Source organism: Rissa tridactyla, chromosome 6 (assembly GCF_028500815.1).
Source record: "Rissa tridactyla isolate bRisTri1 chromosome 6, bRisTri1.patW.cur.20221130, whole genome shotgun sequence".
Taxonomy (NCBI): domain Eukaryota; kingdom Metazoa; phylum Chordata; class Aves; order Charadriiformes; family Laridae; genus Rissa; species Rissa tridactyla.
Genome location: NC_071471.1, coordinates 55,364,786 through 55,387,871, shown reverse-complemented (window position 1 = coordinate 55,387,871; position 23,086 = coordinate 55,364,786). Strand labels below are relative to the sequence as shown.

Sequence of the window (23,086 nt, the reverse complement as noted above, 5' to 3'; positions counted from 1 at the left end):
GTGCGCGGCTGCTGCTGCTGTGCCCCAGCTGTAACAGCTTAGCAGGAGCAAATGTTTAAAGTGAAAAGGGCTCTTTATTTAAACAGCAAAATGGTATGACCCGCAGTAGTCTGTTAACGTTTCTTAAAGTGGTTTTGTTACAGAAAATCCTATTCCACCCCAACCTTTCCAGGTATTACAGGGGCTCTAGGTGACGCTGAGGACCCAGCTCAGCGGAGCAGCCGTGGGCACTGCACGCCGGGGCGGTGTCGCTAGTGGTTCCCCACGCTTATTTTAAGAGTAGGTTTGGCTAACACAGGGCAGCCTGAGAACCAGCCTGATTAGCCCTCAGCAGCAGGACAAGGCCAGGCACCAGAGGTGGGGGGAAGCTGGGGCACCCCGCCATTGACGTCAGTGGGAGCGGGACCGGCTGTTCCGCAGGTAGCCGTGGGAAAGGCTCCACGGAGCGAGCAGGGGCCGCCTGTGCCCTGGCCCCAGGCAGCCTGGGCAGGGCGCCCGGCCTGCACCCGTGATGGCGGAGGGTGAATTCAGCTTTCAGGGCTGCGATGGTGCTGGCTGCTAGAGGTTAAGCATTGCGTCTGCTTGCAAAAGCAGGCTGTTCTGTTGAACAGCAGCTCCGAGATCGTGAGTCAAAGGCCTGATTCGAAACTGTGGTCAGATGTAGGACTGCGTTTGGAGGCTTTCCCCCCACCCCCATTTAAGTGTTTGAGGGTTGTTTGGGCCAGAAGTGTGCCCAGGGCTTGGGGCTGAGTCACGGGGATCAGTCGCCGCGGAGAGTGCAGCAGGGGTTGTTTAATTCACTTAATTGAGACTACTTGAGCCTCTGGTTTAAATTGCTGTGAGCAGCAACAGATGCAAGTATCCCCTTCCCACTCCCCACGCTCAAGCAAGCCCCCGAAAGAGCAAAGCGCGAAGCCATCAGCATCCCCTCCTAGGGCCAAACCAGCGCAGGGAGGGAGGCGAGAAGGCGTTAAAGAAATAAACGGGGCAGGTGAAGGGGCTGGCGGCTGGGCTCGGGGCGAGGGAGCGGACCCCGCAGAGCCGCTCAGCGCTCCCTCACCCGCCCTTTTCTACCCCCCCCGCCCCAGCTCCTGGACCTCTTCATGGTGTGGGACTGGTCCACCTACCTGGCCGACTACGGGCAAGCCACCTCCAAATACCTGCGGGTCAATCCCAGCACGGCACTCACGCTCCTGGAGAAGTAAGTGCGGGAAGAAGCGGGGGGGAGGGGGATGCGGGTGGGCGGCGGATCGTGGGCGCAGCGCTCCCAGCCCGGCACCCACGGGGCGTCCCGCCCCGTGGGTGCCGGGCTGGGAACGCTGCGCCCACGGAGGCCGGGAGCGGGGTCGCCATCCCGGTAGCCGCGGCGACAACTCCTCGCCGTCCCGGTGCCGGCAGCCGCGGGCGATGCCGGCGCAACCCCCGCTTCCCGACTTTGCGGCTTTAAGGAAGGGAAACGCCGCGGATAAAAGCCGGGGCGAGCGTTTCGGCTTGGTCTGGCGAGTGGGTTGGGGAGGGCTGGGTTGTCGCCAGCCGGGTATCGAGCCGCTTTTTTAAAAACCGCGTCGAAATAACGCGGTGGTTTAAAGGCATTTTCTAAACGGTGTTTTCTCTCCTCTCCCGCCTGCCGTGAATGCGCCTTTTGCAGAGTTCACAGAGGGTACGTATCGCCCTATGTTGTTACAAAATATTGTCGCTTCAATTTCTTTTATTTCCCGAATTTCGTTTTTAAATCCATTGGTACGGGAGATCGGCAATAACGGTATCGGGTAATTTGACAAACTGTGAACAAAACACACCCGTTCGCTGAGTCTGAACTTACCGTGGAAGCAGATGATACTAATGGGTTTTCTGGTTTGCTTCTCTCTTTAACACATTTGGTAGGGCCAGTTTCCTGACGAAGCGATATTTGCTTAACACTTACGGGCGATTTGTGAAGTAATATTTGTTAAAACGAGTTCCGCATTGCGGAAGTTTAATTCAAGAACACATAGATAACAAGTTTTGTAATCTTTCAGTTCTTATTAGTAGAAAGATCAAAAGAGGAACAAAAGTAAACCTGTTTAAATAGTCAGATTTTTCCTTTTCAAATTATGTTTCTAACGTGTCTGTGTCATTTGCTTCTTTATTTCTCCAGAATGAAAGATTCTAGCAAAAAGAACAACATTTTTGCTCAGTTCAGGAAGAATGATCGTGACAAGCAGAAGCTAATAGAGACTGTAGTAAAGCAACTTAGGAGTTTAGTGAATGGTATGTCCCAGCACACATAGGCCTGCTAAATCGATGGTATCTCATCACGCCAAGAGGTTATTTCTTAGCCACTATTTCTACTAAGCAAACAGTGCTATCAGTTAGGACATTCGTTTCACGGAGTAAAGGAAAAATTCAGTAGATGGCTTGTACACGGAGTCTTCAGCAAACAATTCTTTGTACGTATTTTTAATGGATTGAATACTATTTTGTATATTGTAAACAAATGGTGAAAAATGTACAATAAAAACCAGCTCAATCGTATTGTACATGGAACAGCTGAACTGTAAATACATTATTTAAATATCTGCAGACATGGTGTCCAAAATTTTGCTCTGGGTAGGAATTATTTGACAAATGATCCCTTAGTTGCTGTTTTCTGGATGAATCCTAATTTAATGTTTTTTAAGCATTGAGATACTTGCGTTTTAGATGCCGCCTATCATTTTCCTGCATTAAATGTATATTAGCCTTAAAGTGATTGGACAAAATTTTGTATACCAGATTTTGTAGTCTGGAGGTATGAAAAAATCTAATGATTTTTAGTACCTTTGAAAACTACTTGAGAATTAGACTTGATATTTATTTAGCGTTAGGGCTTATAGGCTTTGTTCTCCAAAAGGGTTTAATCTTGAGGTTGTGAATGTAAATAACCATTTGAGTTCTTTATAATGTGATATTTTGTTTTGGTTTGGTTTTGTTCCTCAGGGTTACTATTTCTAACTGTACTTTTGTAAGATCCCGGGTTCTTTTCCCCAGGTTGCAGTAAGGAATAGATTTGCCACTGTTGGTTTCGTGCCGCATCTGTTTGTCCGTACGTGCTTTCTACTGCCAGACCCATCCCAGCGATTAGCATTTCGTCCCACCGCCGCTCTCTTTGCACTGTTCCCTCCTGGCTATTTTAGACAGAAAGAGAATGTCTAACAAATACAAACCAAATGTAAAAATAATGTACATTTTCGCTGTGTTTTTAAGTTATTGACGGTCTAAATACAGTAATATAAACCTCACCCGTATTCCTGTTCACTTTCACGCACCGGGACGCACCTCAGAGCTGGTTTCGTTGGGACCCGCACAGGTCCCGGCTCTTTGGTGATTCCCCCTCGGGGCAGGCGGAGGGGGGGATCCGGGGGGCCCCGACGGCGGGGTGCGGCCGCGGGGGGGCTGCGAGAACACCCCCTCGGCTGCCGCTGCCGTCCGGGACGGCGGGCCCTGCGGAGCGGGGCTGGGACGGTACCCGCTCGGGGGAGCCCGGGACGGGGACCCGCTGCCTTCCCCGGGCGGGGGACAGGGCTGGTCCGAGGGGACGGCGGGGGGTCCCGGCGGGGCAGATCCCGCACCCCGCGCCGCGGGGCCGGCCTGGATGGGGCGGGGGGGCTGCGGCCGGCAGTGCCGTGCCGTCGGGGGGAGGGGAACGGGAGAGGGGCGCCGGGCCCCCAGCCCCGAGGAGGGGGAGGCTGCCCCGGCCGCGGCCCCGCGCCCCTCCGTCGCGCTGCCCGGCTCCCCGGCTCCAATCACCGTACTTGGCCGCGCTGCTTAAATATGCAGCGGATACGTCATCTCCGAAGGTGGATCGGGCGTAAGTGGCCAATATCTATATAAATGTGGCCGAGGGGCGAACCGGCAGCAGGAGGCGAGCGGGGCCGGGCGGGCAGCAGCCGGCAGGGCCAGCCGCCGAGCGGAGTGGCGGGGCGCCCGGCCCCCCGCCTTTGACAGCCGCCGGGGCCGCCCCGAGCCGCCCGCGCCCCCGGGGCGGGGACCCGCCGCCGCCCCGGCTGCCGCCGCCCGGCAGGAGGATGCCGGCGGGGCTCTCCTGGCCCGAAGCGGCGGCGCTGGCGCTGCTGGCCCTGGCGCTGCTGGTCACCCTGTGCCGGCACCTCTGGGCGCTGCGCTGGAGCCTCAGCCGGGACCCCGCCAGCGCCCTGCCTCTGCCCAGGGGCTCCATGGGCTGGCCCTTCTTCGGGGAGACCCTGCACTGGCTGCTCCAGGTAAGGCGCAGGGGGATGGGCATGGGGACGGGGTGGGAAAGGGCTGGTGGGACCCTCAGGCTGACCTGCGGCTCGTCCCCAGGGCTCCCGCTTCCACAGCTCCCGGCGGGAGAGGTACGGAAATGTCTTCAAGACCCACCTCCTGGGCCGGCCGGTGGTGCGGGTGACGGGCGCTGAGAACATCCGCAAGATCCTTCTGGGTGAGCACACGCTGGTCAGCACGCAGTGGCCCCAGAGCACCCAGATCATCCTGGGCTCCCACACCCTGCTCAGCTCCATCGGTGACTTGCACCGCCAGCGCCGCAAGGTGAGCCTCATGGTCACTCCAACAGGGCGGCAGCCCAGGCTTGGGCCTCGGTGGCACATGGGACACCCTGCTTTAACTACCTGCCTCTGTTCCCCCCCTTCTCCTCCTAGATCCTGGCCAGAGTGTTCAGCCGCGCCGCCCTGGAGAGCTACCTGCCACGGATCCAGAAGGTTGTGAGCTGGGAGCTGCGGGGCTGGTGCATGGAGCCGGGCTCCATCGCAGTTTATTCCTCCGCTAAAACCTTAACTTTCCGCATTGCAGCTCGGATTCTGCTGGGGCTCCGCCTGGAGGAAAAGCAGTTCAAGGATCTGGCCAAAACTTTTGAACAGCTGGTGGAGAACCTCTTCTCCCTGCCCCTCAACATACCCTTCAGTGGGCTGCGCAAGGTACTGCCGCCTGCCCTGCTCCCTCTGCCCTGGGCGCAGGGGCCTGGGCCCCGGCGGCGCAAACCCCCCGTCCCCAGGCCCACAAAGGGGCACTTCTGATGGGCTAGGACATCTGCAGCACCCCATTCGGGGTCTAAGGGCCTGGTGTCTTGTCCACCCCAGCCATCTCCCCTTCTCTCTGCACTTCTCACCTGTTCTTGGTTGGCTTCCAGCGCCTCAGAGCACTGTCTCCAGCTCGTGGGCTCCTCTCCTCCCTCCCCCCATATGTTGCCTCTCTTGGCTCTGGTTAGTCCATCATGTCCGGTCCTGTCCCATCTCATCCCACTTGGACTCATGTCAGCCCATGGCAGAGGGGTCTGTGGGCATACGCACAAAAGCAGGTGGGCACAGCACACCTCACGTTAGCACTCCCCGTGCACCGCAGGGCAGGCCGAGGACTTGAGACCCTCTTGTGGTCCTTAGTCCCTTGTCCACCAGCAGCAGAGAGACAGCAAGGGGTCCTAGAGGGGAACATAGCAGAGGGACAATCTCCTCTGCCCCTTTCAAGCCACAGTTTCTTCCCTGCTGCCCTGCTGCTCTTTGCCTGCCTCCACACACTCCTGCTCTAGGTGTCCGTCCTGTGCCGCACCCCTCCTCTCCCATTTCAGTCTGTGTTCCCTCCTCTGGCTTTGGGTTCTCCACCCTTACCACAGCTCAAGCCTCCTGCCCCTTTTAGCCAGGTCTTGCCCAGTCTCTTATTTCCACTGTGAGCTTTGCCCCACCGGATCACCTTACCAAGCCAGTCCCAGTTCTCCCCTAGCTTCCCTGCTGCTCTTCTCCACCAGTTCAAAGCTCTTGTCTGGAGGGGACTCTCCCTGTCCAGTTTCCCTTTGCAGGTTGTCACCAGTGTGAGTTTTCATCCCCCCATCCTATCCCTCCATGCCCTCTCTCAGGTCAGCTGCAGCCTGTCTGGCCCCAGACCAACCTCTTCAACTTGCATTTAGGTCCCCTTGGCTTTCCCCTTGCTCCCTGCCCTGTTTCTTTTGTCCAGTCCTTCCCACCTCAAATCTCAGCCTTTTTATCATTCTTCACAACATCTGGTCACGGCCATTTTTCATCCCACATCCCTGGTCCTTCTGGCTTTTGCAGGAGGCGTCTTGATAGAGATCCACACACTCGTGACTCCCTCCATCCCACTTTGCAAAGAGATTGCTGATCACTTGTCTTGCTGAGATCTTACCTCAATGTTTTGCTGCACAGGAGTGCAACGCGACTGCAGCTGAGCTGGCTGTGACTAATGTGTCTTTATCTACTGCGCCCTGGTAAAGCCACTCATTTGTTCCTGTCTCAAATGTGCCTTGCTGCTTGGACTCAGTTTTATTAAGTTACCTCTTCTTGTCCCTTTGGACAAGCTACTTTTAAACCTGACGTGACCATGGGCTTGTTCAGTGCAGATACCTCTGGACTCAGTTCCGTGGGTTTACTGCTGTCTTTTCCTCTCAAAGTGTTTCTTAGGATTTGTCGTATTTGATTCACAACAGCAAAGCAACAGCATTTGCAGCAGTTACCCCCAAACTGCTGCCTCTTGCAAAGCTCTGGGGCTGGGCAACGGATTAAACAGTTCTTGCTGTTACAGATCCTGGGATTAAGGATTGCCACACGTGGGGTCCCCCGGTCTCTCTGGAGAGGGGGGTGGTTCCTAAGGCTCTCCTGAACTGTGTCTGCCTCCCGCAGGGAATCAAAGCACGGGACATGCTACATGAGTTTATGGAGAAGGCTATACAGGAAAAACTGCAGAGAAACAACCCAGAAGATCACAGCGATGCTCTGGATTTCATAATAAACAGTGCCAAGGAGCACGGCAAAGAATTCACCATGCAGGAGCTAAAGGTAAGGAGAACCCCCCTTGCAGTGTCCCTTCTGACTCGGTGGCTGTTTGAGAGACCTGGGCTGAGGGGCAGGAGGTTGTATGAGGACCCGCCACCAGCTGCTGGCTCCTGCCCTCCTCTTACCAACTCTGAGGACTCCGTCTCCAGTGCAAGCGAGAAAGCCCGAACTCAGCATGCTCATAGCTCTTGTAGGATCGTGTCTCTGCGTTAGAAGAGAGCTGGTATTTAAAACAGGGAACAAATGCCTCTTCTACCTTTCCTCTTCATGGCCACCAGGCTTCAGCCTGGCTTAGGGTGCTGGTAGGGTTGTGTGGCTATGCTGAGGCTCTGTATGTCAGTGTGCACTCAGTAGCCTCCAAGATACCATCTTGGAACTATTTAGAGTTAGACATGTGCTCCCTAAACATGCCCCAGCATCTGACATGGCACGATGTGTGGATCACGTCGCCTTAGTCCTCAGGGCTGAGAGCCCAGAAGTCTCTGAGACAATATATCAAAATGGGTCCAGGGATGGAATGATGGATTCCAGGTCATTCCCTGTCACCTCATCGTTAATTATATCATCTAGCTTGCGGATGGCTATGATGCAACGAGGTGCATCACTGTGATTTAGGGATGAGCCCAGAAGTACTTACTGAGCCAAAACCACCAACTGAATGTGGAGAGTATTTTGCCAAAGACCTTGGGGAAAAAATGGCCATTAGTACTGCGTCGTTCCTAGCTCCAGGTCACTTGGTGACTGACTCAGTGAATGACGGGTGACACTGCATTTATATAACAGGTTTTGAAGCAGTTTTGCACAGGTACAGCAGCTGAATAGAGTTTAAAAGTATGTGAATATAGACTAAAAGTATTGAACACGCATAGTTTTACCGTTTATTTAGGTATTTAAGGAAAACAATCTAAAGACTAATGTTTCATAAATATATTGTAAAAGTGTAATCTCTGAACCTAAAATATTTTAAAGACTTTACAGCGACTGTTAGAAACAATTAGAACCAGCATATATTCTTAAAGTAATTTTATTACATTATTTATTCTAATAGAATGGGGTTTATTATAATATAATTATTTTTTAAAAAATAATTGCCAGATTCAAAATGTGATTAAGATGGGTTAATCTCCGTTAGTATTCACGTGGATATTACACGCAAATAATTACATGATCTCTCATCGTGTCCTTGCCTCTGACAAATGGAATAAGGGGATATTAAATGTAACATGGAGTGCCATAGCAGTGACCTTGGGCCGCCTGATTCAAATGACAGTATATTCATATGCTGTCCCGTACCTTTACAGTTAGAAAATTTCTACCTTGTCTGTATTTAACAAAATGACTTGCAAACTGACCCGCCTGTGTTTGCAATTATGGCAATATTCTCCGCTCTAATAAAGCAGTAGCAGAGCTCTCATCCAGTGAAGTGGTGTAATGGGATAAAAAGTCCAAAGCAGTCTTGGAGTCATGGATCTATCTGACTTTGAGAGACACTCCAAACACTGGTGCACACTAGTTAGTAATTTGTTTTTTGCTCAAATGCTTTCGAGGGACTGTTTTCCCAGAAATTTTCCTAAATACTCTGTGATTTGCACTGCTAGCATGAACTCTGTGGGACCCTTGAAATGTAAAGGTCATTAAAAAGCTATGACTTTGCCAAAAGCACTGTTTTAAAACATTTAAAAGCTTGGAAGGATTGAAAAAAACCCAAAAATCACCCCATCCTATGTAATAGTGCTGTCACTGGCTGCATGGGCGCAATCGGAACACCACTGGTCCTGCCTCCCAGGACTGGGAGTCAGGCCGGGGCACAGGGACAGTACTGGTGAAGCTGTGGGAAGATGCTGCCTCCCAGTCACCGGTTATTTGCCTTGTAAAAGCAGGGAGGGAAAGTCAGTCGGCAGCTCGGTGTCAGCTGATGGAGCAGCACTGTCAGAGGCTGAGTCAGAGGGGCTGTTATTTCAAATTGCAGAGCCTGACGTAAATTCCTTGCATGTTACTGAAATGTCTTGGGTTTTAATTGCAGGTGGTGGCACCGAGAGATTTCTTTTCATCTGGGTCTGCTACTGTGTGCATGCAAAAATTCCTGCCAACGCCTGCAGGAGGTGTGATAGGGGTCGAGAGGGATCTGTTATTTCAGAGGTTTTATTTCAGCTGAAAGATGCCCTTGAGAGCTGCACTTTGGCAAAAGCCTCTAGTCCAGCCAATGTATGGCGCTGGGGACGGTAGCAAAGGGTAATCCTTGTTACGTTACCCTTGACCTTACCAGACTTGGCTCCAGGTACCTTCAGGCTTCAGTTGTCGTTCCCTGTGTTTTTGGCTTCACCTCTTCAGAAACTGGTTGTGTCAGAACAGTTTAAAATCCAGACACATGGCTGTGTGAAGGGAAACTGCTCTGTTTCCCTGGGGGTTTTTGCTCCGCGTTGCCCCTGGTCTGGAGCGATTAGTGCTCGGTGGTGCCAGCCAGGCCCCAGCCCCTCCCAGGGTGGCAGCTCCCTGTGCTCCTCCCTTGGGCTTCTCCTGGGGCTTTCGGGTCTGGCCTCAGTGCTCCCAGCCCGGTGCTACGGAGCCGCCGGCGCCTTCAGATGGTGCTGTAAGTTTGAGCATTACATTCACTGTCAGAGACATGCCGTGCCATGACCCAGCTCCGGGCAACCCTTAATGTTTGCAAAACAATTTCCAAAAGTTGATCACAGGGTGCCGCAAACAGCCTGCAGCAACCCGGCACGCGCTGTGCCACGTAGACCCTGCAGGCAGTCCCGGGAAGACTGGGAGACTGCGTGGGGATCCGCGAGCTGGGACAAGACACGTATTACAGATTTGACTGGGCTGTGGTCTGTCTGAGCTGGGTAACCTCCTAACTTCTTATGGACACATCTGCTATGGAGCTAGCAAGAGCACTGCTGTGCTTCAGGCTGTAAGGGCTGAAAAGCGAGCAGGTCCTTTGCCTGGCACGTGCATCCCTGCAGGAGAGCTCCCTGATGGCAACAGCACCTCTCGGGCTGGCCCCCTACAGCAGGGAGGTCTTTCTGCTTTTGATTTGATTGGTTTGAGTCCCCTCCCAGATAAGCAAATGGTGGATTACAGCTGGAGATGGATCAAATGCAACCTGTTTTAGCTGCTGGTGCATCTAGGATTTATGCATAAACCCACAGCCTCATAAGCCCTGGCTGGGCAGAAAGGTAAAAAATCTGGGTGTGAAGGAGAATTGGCAGATGAAGGTAAAAAGCGTAATGCTTGAAATGAACTTCACTCGGTATGCAAAAATGCATGTTAAATGCTTCTTTAAAATTCGTAAATCTTGGGAGGAAAGCTTAGAAGAGCTGGATTGGTGGTGATGTGTACTCATCTCAGTTGTGTTTCTGTGTCAGTCATTCGGCAAGTGGATGTCCAGTTTGTACAGAAATGGAAGAACAAGCGTGTCTTGTTTTGGTCCCTGCCAACCCAGGGTGGGTGCAGGTTTGTGGAGAGCAGAGGCAGGGCCAGGGCCCTCCACACAGGGGCAAAAGCTGCAAAAGGTGAGAACAGTCTGAATCACAACCAGTTTAAAATGTCATTCAAACTTGTCACCTTCCTTCCTCTCCCAGGAGTCAGCCATTGAGCTCATATTTGCTGCTTTTTTCACCACGGCCAGTGCCAGCACCTCTCTGATCCTCCTGCTGCTGAAGCACCCCTCAGTGATTGAAAAAATAAGGCAGGAGCTGATGTCCCACGAGCTGTACCAGCAGTGTGAGCGCTGTCCTGTGGGACCCTGCCCGGACACCCTGACTGCACAGGGCAGGAACAGCAAGAAGACATTTCTCCGCCCCACAGACAAAGATGCTTATGAGGACCAGAGCGAGCCCCCGGGCCCACTGGATGAAGGTTCGCCCCAGCCCCGTGCCACGCCGGAGCCCACCCTCCCCCAGAGCAGTCCCTGCGCTGGCCCCCAGCTCCGGGCGCCATCAGAGCAGAGCTGTCGCTGCCCCTCGGACATCAGCCTGGAGAAGCTGAGCTGCCTGCGCTACCTGGACTGTGTGATTAAGGAGGTGCTGCGGGTGCTGCCCCCCGTCTCCGGAGGCTACAGGACGGCGCTGCAGACTTTCGAGCTGGATGTAAGTGCCTCGCACGCTGATAGGGAGCTGCTGCCTGCCACTCCCTGCAAGCACCCTGCGCCCAGCAGGGTGGTGGTGCTTGGCAGCGTAGCTCAGGGGAAGGTGGCATGCAGCAAGCTCTGTGGGTCGCAGCTGGGCTGGGGAGAAAAGGAGCTGCGGAGCAGATGGGCAGTGTAGTGGGGCTGTCCCCAGGTACCGTCTTCTCACCCTCCACTAGCACAGCTGGCTGCACAGGCATGTAACGCTCCTTTCCTCCCCTCCCCTCTTCGCTCTCTCTCCAGGGCTACCAGATCCCCAAAGGCTGGAGTGTCATGTACAGCATCCGTGACACACATGAGACGGCCGCCGTCTACCAGAGCCCCCCTGGCAGCTTTGATCCAGACCGCTTCGGTGCTGCCCGGATGGAGGCTGCAGGCCGCTTCCACTACATCCCCTTTGGCGGCGGGGCGCGGAGCTGCATCGGCAAAGAGCTGGCACAGGCCATCCTCAAGCTGCTGGCCATCGAGCTGGTCAGCACGGCCCGCTGGGAGCTGGCCACCCCCAGCTACCCCGCCATGCAGACCGTGCCCATCGTGCACCCCGTCGACGACGGGCTGCAGCTCTACTTCCACCCCTTGCATACCTGAGCCAGGGGTACGCTGCCCCTCAGCCCCGGCATCGGTGCCCCTCCACTGCTGCCAGGGCAGGTCTCTGCTGCCCCAGGATGGGTATGGCACTGGGTCACCGCAGAGCAAAACCCCAAAGGTCTTTTTATTTTAAGCCGGTACGGAGGGTCCTGCAGAGTCCTGCTCCTGGGCAGCAGGGTGAGCCTCAGCCCCAGCCCGGGGCACAAACCCGCTGAAGCTGCTGGCAGGGAGCATCCCCCATGGGAACTCAGACAGCCCCTGCCCCACGCAGGTCTCCAGCCACCGGGGATGGGCAGCAAACCTCCCAGTCCCACAGCTAAGGCTCCCAGAGCCTTCCTGTCCCAGGGTTATCTCCTGTGGGTGTGTTATAGGAGAGGCAGGATGAACGTCCTGCACACTGTAGCTTTTTAGATGTAAAAAGAGAGAAGACAGGCCGGGGCCTCTGGAGGAAAACACAAGCCAGGGCTGCTCAATCCATGGCATCAGCTGTAGCTAGAATAATAGGGTGTAAAGTGGTTTTTATTGTAAATATTTAATCTCATTCCTGCACTTCCCATTAGAGCCACCACAAAGAGGACGTCTCATTCACCCCGTAGTAGTAGCTGTGTATATTGTGCCCGAGCACCGTGCTGCTGCTGGGGGTCTGCCATGAAGCCCCCCTCTGTCATCCCCGCAGCATGCCCTCCCCAGCCGCAGCCTGACTGAGGGATCAGACTGAAGCAGGGGAGGGAATAAACATTTGGAAAACAGACATTTCTGAATATGTCTGATTTGTGGTAGAAAGTCCTCTGTTCCTGATGATGCTGTTCATATTGCAGCCAGGGCATTTGCAAAGTGACAGAGGCCCCATGGTGGCTGGCTGGCCAGACTGACCATGTCACATCCCACAGCCTATCTCTGCCAGGGAAAGTGCCAGGACAGCAGCTCTGTGGGTCCATCCAGGAGGTGGTACCTGGGGCTGACCCTGGGTGCTGAGAGCAGCTTTTTAGATGTCTTCTGAGTACCACTTACGTTGCTGAGACACGGGGTATTTCTCTCCCATGTGAAATGAAGTCCTGTTGCCTGTTCACTGAGAACAGAGCTGGGCCCAGGTCCTTGCTTCACTGCAATGTGTTTATGAGATCCTTTCAGCTTCACCTCTGCTCCCCACTGTCACATGTCCTGCATGGAAGCAGTGGGGGAAAACATCCGCCTTGTCCCTCCAGTGCATCCTGGGCCTGGTGGCACGGCATACTCTGTGTGAAGAACCAGCAGCAGCTTGACCTGCGAGGGCAGAAATGTGGCATGAGGACGGAGTCCCTTTGGAAAGGCCCTGGGGAGCTCCCCTGTCCCCTGAATCTCTGGTCATCGTCCTGCTTCAATGCCAGGCTGCAAATGACCTGGCCCTGGCCAGTCCCCTTTGCATGTCCATGCTGGGACACTGCAGTAGGGTGTGTGCTGCCGTTAGCGGTCCAAAGGCTGTGCAGGGAGCACAACGCTACCTGGGGCAGAAATGTGGCTCCCAAACGTGACAGGTCAAATCTGGAAGAGGTTGAACTGCAGGGCTGAGTTAAGTGCTGTTGGCAGGTCGACCCCGTAGTGAACCAGAGCCTCTGCCCCTCCTGACCTTGTCCCGAAAGGTGAATCTTTCTGGCTATCAGAGGTGAAATCAGTAGGTGGTGGCTGCAAGTGGCAATGACTAACTTTAATTAGCAGGAGCTGCTGGCGTGGCTGTGACCAGCCGGCAACACAGGGTCCCACCGCGGGCAGGGTCGGGCCTGCAGTGCCCAGCACCGGGTGCGGGACAGCCAGGGCTCCTCCAGCAGCGCACTTAAAAATTACCCCTAGCGCTAACGAGCCCCGTAGCCACCCGCTGAAAAATGTAACATGAATCTTGTTTAAAAAAAAAAAAAAAAAGACTTGAAACTGATTTTGTTTGCAGATAAACACGAGCATTTACAAATGAAGTGTAATAATTGTTACTTGTAATCAAAGTTTGTGCATATTAGGCTGTTAATTTCTTGACCCCCTTCCAAGATGTTTTTAATTATCCCTTTCACTCTTTACCATTTGATTCTTTTCGAGCCGATGGCTGGGGAATACACAGCTGGGGAGATAATAAAGCCTTCCTGTGGCAATTATCGGTGCTCAGGCCACCGTATCTCGTTATTTTGATAGACAGTGAACTTGGCGCGGTTGCCGGCCGGGTTCACGCAGATGTCACGGTCCGTGTTGTAGGTCACAAGCAGGTCAGCGCCCGGCAAGGGGAGAGCGCCGGGTCAGGGCGCGGCCGCCGCTCCCGGCCGGGCCCCGCCGTACCCCGGGGGTCCGAGCACCTCCGGGGGCGAGGAGGTCCCCCCCCGGGGTGCGTGTGTCCCCCTCTTGGGCAAGGGGCTGCGGAGGCGGGCAGCCCCGCTCCCGCAAGGTATCGTAAGAGGAAGGAGGGTCCCGTGCGATGCGTTGATTGTCAGAAAAATAATAATTAAAAGTGACATCTTCCCCCCTCCCCTCCACAAACACACAACTTCCAGCGTTTAATAAGCTCGTCTGGGAACACGGAAGGAAAAGTAATAGTGAGGGGAAAGGAAACAAAAACGGAAAGAAAGAAATAAAGAAAAAAAAAAGCAAGCATGATAGTTTATTGGTAGCAGCCGTGCCGAGCGCAGTGCTCCGTGGTCCCGTCTGTCTGTCTGTCCGTCCCTCCCTCCGCATCCGCGGTCCGCCCCGGGCGCCCCTTCCCGCGGACGGGGTCTTCCGCGCCGGCACCCCGCGGGAGCCGCCGTCCCGCAGCCCCACCGGCCGCACGCTCCCGCCGCTTCATCCCGGGGAGCTGCGCCCGGCTGCAGGCAGAGTGTCCGGCCGGTGCCGAGCGCCCCTTCCCGGCCGCGGCAGCCCCGACGGCCCCGCGATGCCGACGAGCCCCGGGCGAGGGCGGGCAGCGGGTGCCGGGGAGAGGAGCCGGGCACGGCGGACTGGGTGTTTCCTTTCCGCGCTCACCTCCCTTTCCCTCGGTGACCCGCGCTTGAACCTGCACCGGGAGGCCGAGACGGACTGCTGCCCGCGGCTCCTTCCTCCGCGGCCGGGCAGAAATACAAGCCAGGCCTTTCGAGGTGAACCAGAGGACAGCGGAGGCTCCTCCGCCGATGCGGCGGCACAGTTGCGGCTCTGCCCGGCGAGCCACCAGGCTCCCCCAGCACGGGGGACGGACCGCCGGCCCCGTCCGGCCCCCAGCACCGGCCCGGCTTCTCCCGGCTCCGCTCGCTCTCCGTTCCCGGCCGGCGACAGGAGCTCCGGCGGAGGAGCGCATCGGCACCGGCCGGGGTGCGCCCCGCGGGTCGGTGTCTCCGGGCTGATGGAGCGGGGCATTTCTCTGTCTTGGCGCAACCTGCTGGTCTCTAACGAGCACCGGTGATAAATCCGAAGAGGCAGCCGGCTGTCGGCGGCGTCCCGCAGCCCGTCCGCCGAGCGCGGTGCAGCGGGGAGCGAGCTGCGGCCGCCGCGCCCGGCGGCACCTCTCCTTCCCCGGCGGCCGTCCGCGGCGGGCAGGATGCACGGCGCAAAACAAATAGTTAAAGATTGCGGGGGGAGGAGCCAGGCTGCAATCCGCAATTAAAGATGAACTTTGGGTGAACTAATTTATCGGACCAAGGTAGGGTGGGCAGCAACCTGGGAAGGGTATAAAAGGCGGCCCGCGGCGAGCCCGGCCCGCGCACTCGGAGCTCCCGGGGGGCTGGGCTGGACTCGCTCCCCAGCCATGGGCTTCTCCGCCCTGGTCACCAGCGCCCTGTGCACCTTCCTGCTGCCCCTGCTCCTCTTTCTGGCTGCCGTCAAGCTCTGGGATCTGTACTGTGCGAGCAGCCGCGACCCCAGCTGCCCGCTCCCGCTGCCCCCGGGCACCATGGGGCTCCCATTCTTCGGGGAGACGCTGCAGATGGTGCTGCAGGTAAGGCGAGGCGATGCCGTGGGGAGCGGAGAAGCGCTCCGGCTCCTCCTCCGGCTGCAGGGGAGGGGGATGAGCAGCGGCTTCGCCGGGTCCCCTGCCTAGGTGGGAAAGAGCTGCTCTCCCTGCCCCTTCCTCTCCTGCTTTTTAAAATTTACTTTATTATTCTCTCCCCTCTCTGTCCAGAGGCGGAAATTCCTGCAGATGAAGCGCAGAAAATACGGCTTCATCTACAAGACTCACCTCTTCGGGCGGCCCACGGTGCGGGTGATGGGCGCCGAGAACGTGCGGCACATCCTGCTGGGCGAGCACCGGCTCGTCTCCGTGCAGTGGCCCGCCTCGGTGCGCACCATCCTGGGCTCGGGCTGTCTCTCCAACCTCCACAACGGGCAGCACAAGCACCGCAAAAAGGTACGGCCCCGACGGCGGGCGGGGAGCGGGTGCGGCCGCCCCAGGCGCGCCGGCTGAGCCTGTGTCCTCTTCCTCCTCCTCCTTCTCCTCCTCCTCCTCCTCCTCCCCCCGGGCAGGTGATCATGCGGGCCTTCTCCCGGGACGCCCTGCAGCACTACGTGCCCGTCATCCAGGAGGAGGTGAGCGCCTGCCTGGCACAGTGGCTGGGCGCCGCCAGGCCCTGCTTGCTGGTGTACCCCGAGGTGAAGCGCCTCATGTTTCGCATCGCCATGAGGATCCTGCTGGGCTTCCAGCCCCGCCAGGCCAGCCCCGATGGTGAGCAGCAGCTGGTGGAGGCATTCGAGGAGATGATCCGCAACCTCTTCTCCCTCCCCATTGATGTTCCCTTCAGCGGACTTTACCGGGTAAGGCTCCCGGCAGGCTGGGAGCAGAGGGATGTCCCTGCAGCCAGGGCAGCGGGGAATGGATGGGAGGGATGGCGGTATTGGCCCAAGTCCCACGTTGCTCTCCCTGCTGCCTGGCTAGGGCTTGCGAGCGCGCAACATTATCCACGCCAAGATCGAGGAGAACATCCGTGCCAAGATGGCCCGCAAGGAGCCTGAGGGCGGCTACAAAGATGCGCTGCAGCTGCTGATGGAGCACACACAGAGCAACGGGGAGCAGCTCAACATGCAGGTGAGGTTCCCCAGGGCCAGATCCCTCCCTTTCCCCCAGCCCCTCTGTCAGCAGCATGCTTATCTTTTAGGGCCAAAAGGAGAGAGCAGGAGGCTCAGCCCCCTCTCCCCAGGCCACCTCCCCAGGGAGCATAAGCACCACCCCCATCCTGGCCCCTGTGTGTCTGCTCCCATCTGCTCCCCTGGGAGTGATGTGGTGGTGGAGTGGACCTGGTGGGGATATTATATTCAAGACCTGTTCTGTGTTCCTCTGTCCTGTGCTTAAGGAGCTGAAGGAGTCTGCTACAGAGCTGCTGTTTGGGGGCCATGAAACCACTGCTAGTGCTGCCACGTCACTGATCGCCTTCCTAGGGCTCCACCACGATGTCCTGCAGAAAGTGAGGAAAGAGCTGCAGGTGAAGGTGTGTGTCTCCCCCAGAGCCATTTCACAGGAGCGGGCAGTGGGAAGGTACCTCTGAGAGAGGTGTCCCAGACAGGGCTCCCCTCCACCCAGGTGGTGCCCTTCTTTTAGCAGGTGGTAGGAAAACATCACTCATCGAGGAGCAGCTGCTTTGCGGTGCTGGGTGCCCTGGCTGTCTGCTCTGTAAAAGTCATGGCAGCATCTTCTTTGCTAGGGGTTACTGTGTGGTCCTAACCAAGAGAAGCAGCTGGACATGGAGGTCTTGGAGCAGCTGAAGTACACGGGCTGCGTCATCAAAGAGACCCTCAGGCTGAGCCCTCCTGTTCCTGGAGGATTTCGAATTGCACTCAAGACGCTTGAGCTAAACGTAAGCGGGGCTTAGGCTTAACTTTTCAGTGCAGCTGCAAAGCGGCAGTGCATTCGTGTGGCCTCTCTGCTTTTGCGTGACCTGCAGGAAGCCAGGAGGGGAGGTGGGGTGCACTGACGTGTCCTGTGCTGACACTTCACCTTATTTAACACAGCAAGGTGCTTCATGTCTCCTTTCCCTTCTTTTGATAGGGTTACCAGATCCCTAAAGGTTGGAATGTTATTTACAGTATCTGCGATACCCACGATGTGGCAGATCTCTTTACCAACAAGGATGAATTTAACCCGGATCGCTTCATGTCTCCGTCTCCAGAGGATTCTTCTAGGTTCAGTTTCATTCCTTTCGGTGGGGGCTTGAGGAGCTGCGTGGGCAAGGAGTTTGCAAAAGTCCTTCTAAAAATATTTACAGTGGAGTTGGCTCGGAGCTGTGACTGGCAGCTGCTGAATGGACCTCCTACGATGAAAACAGGCCCCATAGTGTACCCTGTGGACAATCTGCCTACCAAATTCATAGGGTTCAGCGGCCAAATCTGAGAGCTCAATGCTTGCCTCCGGTTGGATTTCCACATAGCATCTAATATGTACATAGCAACTTTTTATAGTAACAAAGGCCTTTAAATATTTAAACTTGTAAATGTACAATAGTTATTTATGTCTTCTAAATATTTCAAAAGGCTATGATATTTTTTCCCCCAAGCACTACAATTATGGGTCTCTGATTCATAATTAGATAATGTTATTTCTATAGAAATAAGTTTTCCCCTATTTAAAAATCTTACTGAAAGCTGGCCAGCTAAGCATTTGAAGACATTTCACGATGGTGTATGTATTAAGAAATATTCTTAAAGGCATTTGAAACAATGGTTACTAGCCACTCATCCAAATTACCTAAAATGGTTATTGTTTGAGAATGTTTTCAGTATTATTTGTGTCTAGATCTTATGTTTAATGTGTGAATTTTAAGTTTGATAATAAAGTTTATTTTTGATGATCCTCTGTATGAAGATCTGCGTGTATACTAGAGAGTAGCTTAAGCAATGGGTCTAAAGGGTTTGGATGTAAAGTCCCATCTGCTTTTCTGAATGAGTTATTTGCTATTTCTATGCTGATAACTCTCCCCTTCCTCCCACCCCCAGTGTTGGTTCTCGCTTGTGAATAGTAAACTGTTTTAAGTTTTAACCTGTAAGTGGCAAGAGTAGTGCAAAAACATACGCACTCACTGAAAACAGTATGGAGTGATAGCAAGTGCTACAGGTCTCCTTACGAAGCGCACAATCTTGAGCCATAGTAAAGAAGAAGGTAAAGGGAAGCAGAAGAATAATGTGTAATGCGAGTCTTCCGCTGTAGCTAGAGAAAACATGTTGAGGGGAAAAAAAAATTCCATAAAGGTCCTCTCCTCCCATATTACCACTGACCTGTGTGAACAGACCACTGGGTCTTGTTCAGTGTTGAGTCTGCTGGCTATGAAGCTTTTGAATCTTTACTTATGAAGGTGTCTCTTATCAGCTGGTAGAGCAAATAAAATCTGCTGTGATTTCTTCTTGAAATGCGACAGCTCTGACTAGGTCAGAGATAGAGCATGCATTTGGTTTAAGAACTTCTTTCCTGGCATCCAGCAAAGTGAAAACTAAAAGGCAGGCACTAATGTGAATTGATTAACAGGGAATCAACTGTTGAGATGCAATTCCCCGGGGGTGTGTAAGCAGGGCAGATAAAATGCCCTAGGCATGACCCCTGTTTTGGCTTAACCATAAGGTTTTTTGTGGTGTTCTCGCCCCCCCGCCTCCCCCTTCCCACCCCCCTTACTACACCTATTAGTCTTCCCTCAAAAGTCAAACAACATAGGCTGGCTCTATAAACATCTACAAAGTAAACCAATGTAATTCAGTGTTATGAACAATTACAGCACCATATAGACTCATTTCATTTTTTTTGCTTGCTCCTGGAAAACAGTCACTTTTTCATGTTCTCCCAAGGTCAAAATTAAGGATGGAGTTAAGTTGCTCAAAATTGCTGTAGGTGTTTAATAGCATCTATGAAGTTTTGGATTTTTTTTTTAAGGAGTGTTTCTAGAATACATTTGATGTGTTTCCAGCTAGCATGTGAAATACATGAACTTCTAATGTAAGACCTTAGATACAACCTGCATATGAGTGTAACTATCAAGACGTTTTCATGCTCAATTTCTTTTAGTCTTAAAATACAAAAGATATTCTTTTCAGATTATGCCTGGGTCTTCTTGGCAACGTTTATCATCTTAAATAGTTTTTACTACGCAAACCTCTTGTACCATTATGTTTTTCAGGGATTTGATGAATAATCTCAGTTTAAGACCCCTTTATTACCAATATAGTAGCGGAAAATTGCAAACCTCGATCCTGATTTGCAGGTGATCTGAAGTCTGGAGAACAGCAAGACTCTTGTCTTGGTATCCCTCATTAACATTTTCTTCCTTAACATTTCAACATTCTGCAAATCCAAATAGGTGCTGGTATTCTTTAAATGTTTCCTTTATTTTTAATTGAAGTCTTTTATATGTAGGAACTTTTTGCATATTCTTCATATTATTTTGGTTTATATTTTGTTTTTATAAAGAATGGGAATCTAAGGGCTGTCTGGAGGATATGGAGAATATGAGCACTCTTTTGCAGTGTAAGTCTAAGGTCATACATGCATTTCTCTGTTTCCTTTTCTATTTTTGAGTCAAGTTTGCAAGGCTTTTATGTGTGGAGAAAAAAAATAATCATATACTTAATTTGATTTTGTCTGGACATCTGGGGGCACATCCTCAGCTGTTGTAAATCATGACAACATAACCTGTGTTAGGCACTGCCCCTGTATAATTTATCTCTGTAGTTAAATGGTCTGTCACTGCTGTGTAATTTAGGCATCTTGGAGCTAGCTTTAAACAAGCTATCCCAAGAAATGGTAGCAGCCTAGCTGCAATAATATGGAGCTCACTGTGGGTTAATTGCTAAAATATTTGCCCAACTTCTTGAGCAGGTTTTACAACCCCTGCTAATCTCCTCTATGCAGCTGTATCTTGACAGCTTAGATGCTGGCTGCAGACCAGTTTCAGGTGAGCTCTGGTATGATTATATGTAGGTTTGCCTGCGCAGCAGTGCCTTGTGTGGGCACCTACTACGGCTGCGGCTGCTGTTTAGGGGCTGACTGGCTCCTGCACCCCCAGCCCCTGCTCCTTTTATTATGATGGATCCAGGAACTGATCTCGCTGAAAAATTACCTACCAAAAACTGCATTGTTTTTCAGGCACACCAAGTCCTTGCTGCAGCAAGCTCCCTGCGTGAATGGGATGGGATGCTGGATGCTGCTCCGCTGCTGGCAGGTAGTTCCCAGAGCCATGTTCTAACTTTCCTTTTGCAGGTGTTACCATGTGTTTGTGTAAGTGACTGGTGCTCCAAGGCTCACAAACTGAAACACAATAAAGGGCCAGATTTGATGGGGAGCGCTCGCACCCTTCTTGCAATTGGGCCTTTTGGGGGTATTTCATATTCCTCCTCTTAGTTAACCTGTCATTTAAAAAAGAAGTCTTTGACTAGGTCTTTCTCCAAACAAAATGCATGCGATTCAGTAGGTGCTATGCTTTGGTCCTGGAGTAAAAAGCCATGATTTATATATAGCATGCTGGCTCTTCTCTGAGGGTAAGGTGGGTTACTGGAACCCACTCTTCTCCTAAACTCACGTGAATAATAGCTCCTGCCAGCCAGCAGCATCTCTGGTGCTTAGAATGTCTGAAGTCTCTTATGGGATGCTAAATGTGTGGTTATTAACAACACACAGTTATACCCCTTCTTGAATAAAAAGGACACCAAAGAAATACATCAGTGTAAATTGACATTGAGGAATGCTACTCGATGAATCAATTCCTGATTGAAAGGCAATAGTATTTCCAGATAAGATCAGAACAGGTAATAGTGATTTTTGGTAATGGTTATACGAGTAAGGAAAAAATGTGTAAATGAATGCTGAAGACTCATTGGAAATAAAAAAAAAAAATATATTATTTTATTAAAAATAATTTTATCAGATTTATTTATTTTGTGCTAGTGAAACTAGGGCATGTTACTTTCAACAGCTGAGCTGGGAAAGGATTTTTCATTTTGGTTCATAAAAGCACCTATCGAAAGGACAGTATTATTTGAAGCCCTGTATACTTAAAGTTTTGCACTTACATTTCTGATGTTTTATTTTATTTTATTTTGTGCCTTTACTACAGGAGTTTTTCCTGGACCTTGCAGGATGAGAAACTGACAAAAAGGTTGCCCTTCGTTCTACCCCATTTCAATGTATCGTATATTTTCTTATTTATTCAGGGCAGTGATTTAGAATAACCTTTGGAGAGGTACCAAGAAAAATACTTAATAATATGTAAAATATTCCACCCTTGACTTTCAAGTGGTAATTTCCTAAGTGCTATAGGAAGTTTTTAAATCTGTTTTTACAAATCTGTGTCTAGTCATCTTTGAGAACAGAACATTTCTGTGTTTTGTTAATTCTACACGTTGGCAGAGGTGTTCAGGGCAGATGCTGATGAAGGAACATGCCCATCATTTAAAATTAATATGCATAAATTAGACCCCTAGATCCACCCCTCTCTTTTTTAAGCATTAGAATTGATTTTTATGAAGAATAAATTCTCAAAATTTGCTATCCGTCTTCAAGTGAGCTGCACTGTTTAGGCTCCCTGAAAATCCAACTACTTTTGACTTAGTCCCAAATACAGATTAAGCAGCCCAAGTGCAAGCAACCCATTGCAGAATTTCTTTACTTTGAAACTATTACATACCACCTTTCCTAGAACAGTCTAACAGCATCCTATACAAGCCTGTAGGATCCTGTACAAGGCTGTGTCTCTGCTGAACATGCACATAAACCAAGCTTCAATCTATTGACTTTTGGCAACGTTTTTGAAATTATAAAAGGCAGTCACAAATCTTATGCCTGGGACATACTGCCCCCAGCCCCAAATTAGTTAGTTTATTTATGTCTTAAAGGTACTATGTTGCATGTAGTTGTCTCCTCTATTACAACAAAAAAAAAAGTGGGTAGTTTTGGATAGCATTTGTTAATCCAGATAGTTTTGTTCGCCAGGTGGTTTGTATTGTAAATTCTCTGTCAAGTTATACGTCCAGCATGCAATGCAAAACATATACAGATTAGCAGCAAAGATTCAAAAAGTTTATTAGTTGCAACCATTAGAGTGATAGATTAGGAGAAAGGAAACATAACTGGCAGCAAGTTTAGAGAAGGCTCATTACTAGACTGGCTTGCTTCACTTGTTTAATAATGTCTTATGAAAAATATTATATGAGAAGTTCAATGAATAATGCAGCCTTCATTAAGTTATGTAAATGAATGTAACTTCGTGGGTGGGTTAGAAATAAAATATTTAACAAATCTGTTTACATCCAGAGAGTAAGAGCAGCAGAGACAGCTTTTAAAGAATCTCAGATTAAAATATTTAAAAGGTGACAGACAAGAAAAGTTTGGTAGTAGGACATAATAGTTCTGGTTTAATAGGTGTTTACAGCTCGCCTTGCAGTTGTAACATAGGCAGGGCAACATATTAAGTATTCTCAGTTAATTAAAGTGTTATTTGTTCCTTTATCAGCAGTTCCAACAACGCTGTTTCACTTGCGTATGCTGTTGGTGCCCCAGAGACACATGCAGAACTGGTGTGATTTGCAAGGCTAGAAGGATTGTTTTAGCAAAAGTGACTTATGACGTACTTGTTTGCCAGGTCATTTTGTTCACAAACACACAATCATTCATACACTGATT

The 23,086-nt window shown here is 51.9% G+C and overlaps 3 protein-coding genes across 10 annotated transcripts in view; all 3 read left to right on the top strand.

The window, feature by feature from the left end:
• Positions 1-3,260, top strand: part of EXOC6 (exocyst complex component 6) — a 99,169-nt gene extending 95,909 nt beyond the window's left edge. For 4 of the 8 annotated variants that reach the window (XM_054204555.1, XM_054204557.1, XM_054204564.1 and 1 more), the window contains 3 exons: positions 1,089-1,201; positions 1,649-1,660; positions 2,138-3,260. In XM_054204555.1, the coding sequence (XP_054060530.1) occupies positions 1,089-1,201; positions 1,649-1,660; positions 2,138-2,270 (258 nt within the window). In that variant the 3' untranslated portion in view covers positions 2,271-3,260. Of the gene's footprint in view, positions 1-1,088; positions 1,206-1,648; positions 1,661-2,137 lie in introns of those variants that run through there. The other 4 variants (XM_054204556.1, XM_054204560.1, XM_054204561.1 and 1 more) reach the window with 2 other exon arrangements.
• Positions 3,261-4,046: 786 nt separating this feature from the next.
• On the top strand, positions 4,047-11,556 carry LOC128911657 (cytochrome P450 26C1). The gene is made up of 6 exons (XM_054206890.1): positions 4,047-4,238; positions 4,321-4,545; positions 4,656-4,931; positions 6,645-6,800; positions 10,382-10,888; positions 11,170-11,556. Exons 1-6 carry the CDS (start codon positions 4,047-4,049, stop codon positions 11,512-11,514), a joined length of 1,701 nt encoding a protein of 566 aa, XP_054062865.1. The 3' UTR covers positions 11,515-11,556.
• A 3,691-nt stretch (positions 11,557-15,247) lies between these two features.
• LOC128911658 (cytochrome P450 26A1) lies at positions 15,248-18,216 on the top strand. Its single transcript, XM_054206891.1, has 7 exons — positions 15,248-15,436; positions 15,620-15,844; positions 15,961-16,248; positions 16,370-16,519; positions 16,785-16,919; positions 17,133-17,285; positions 17,477-18,216. Exons 1-7 carry the CDS (start codon positions 15,248-15,250, stop codon positions 17,816-17,818), a joined length of 1,482 nt encoding a protein of 493 aa, XP_054062866.1. The 3' UTR covers positions 17,819-18,216.
• Positions 18,217-23,086: the final 4,870 nt, after the last annotated feature.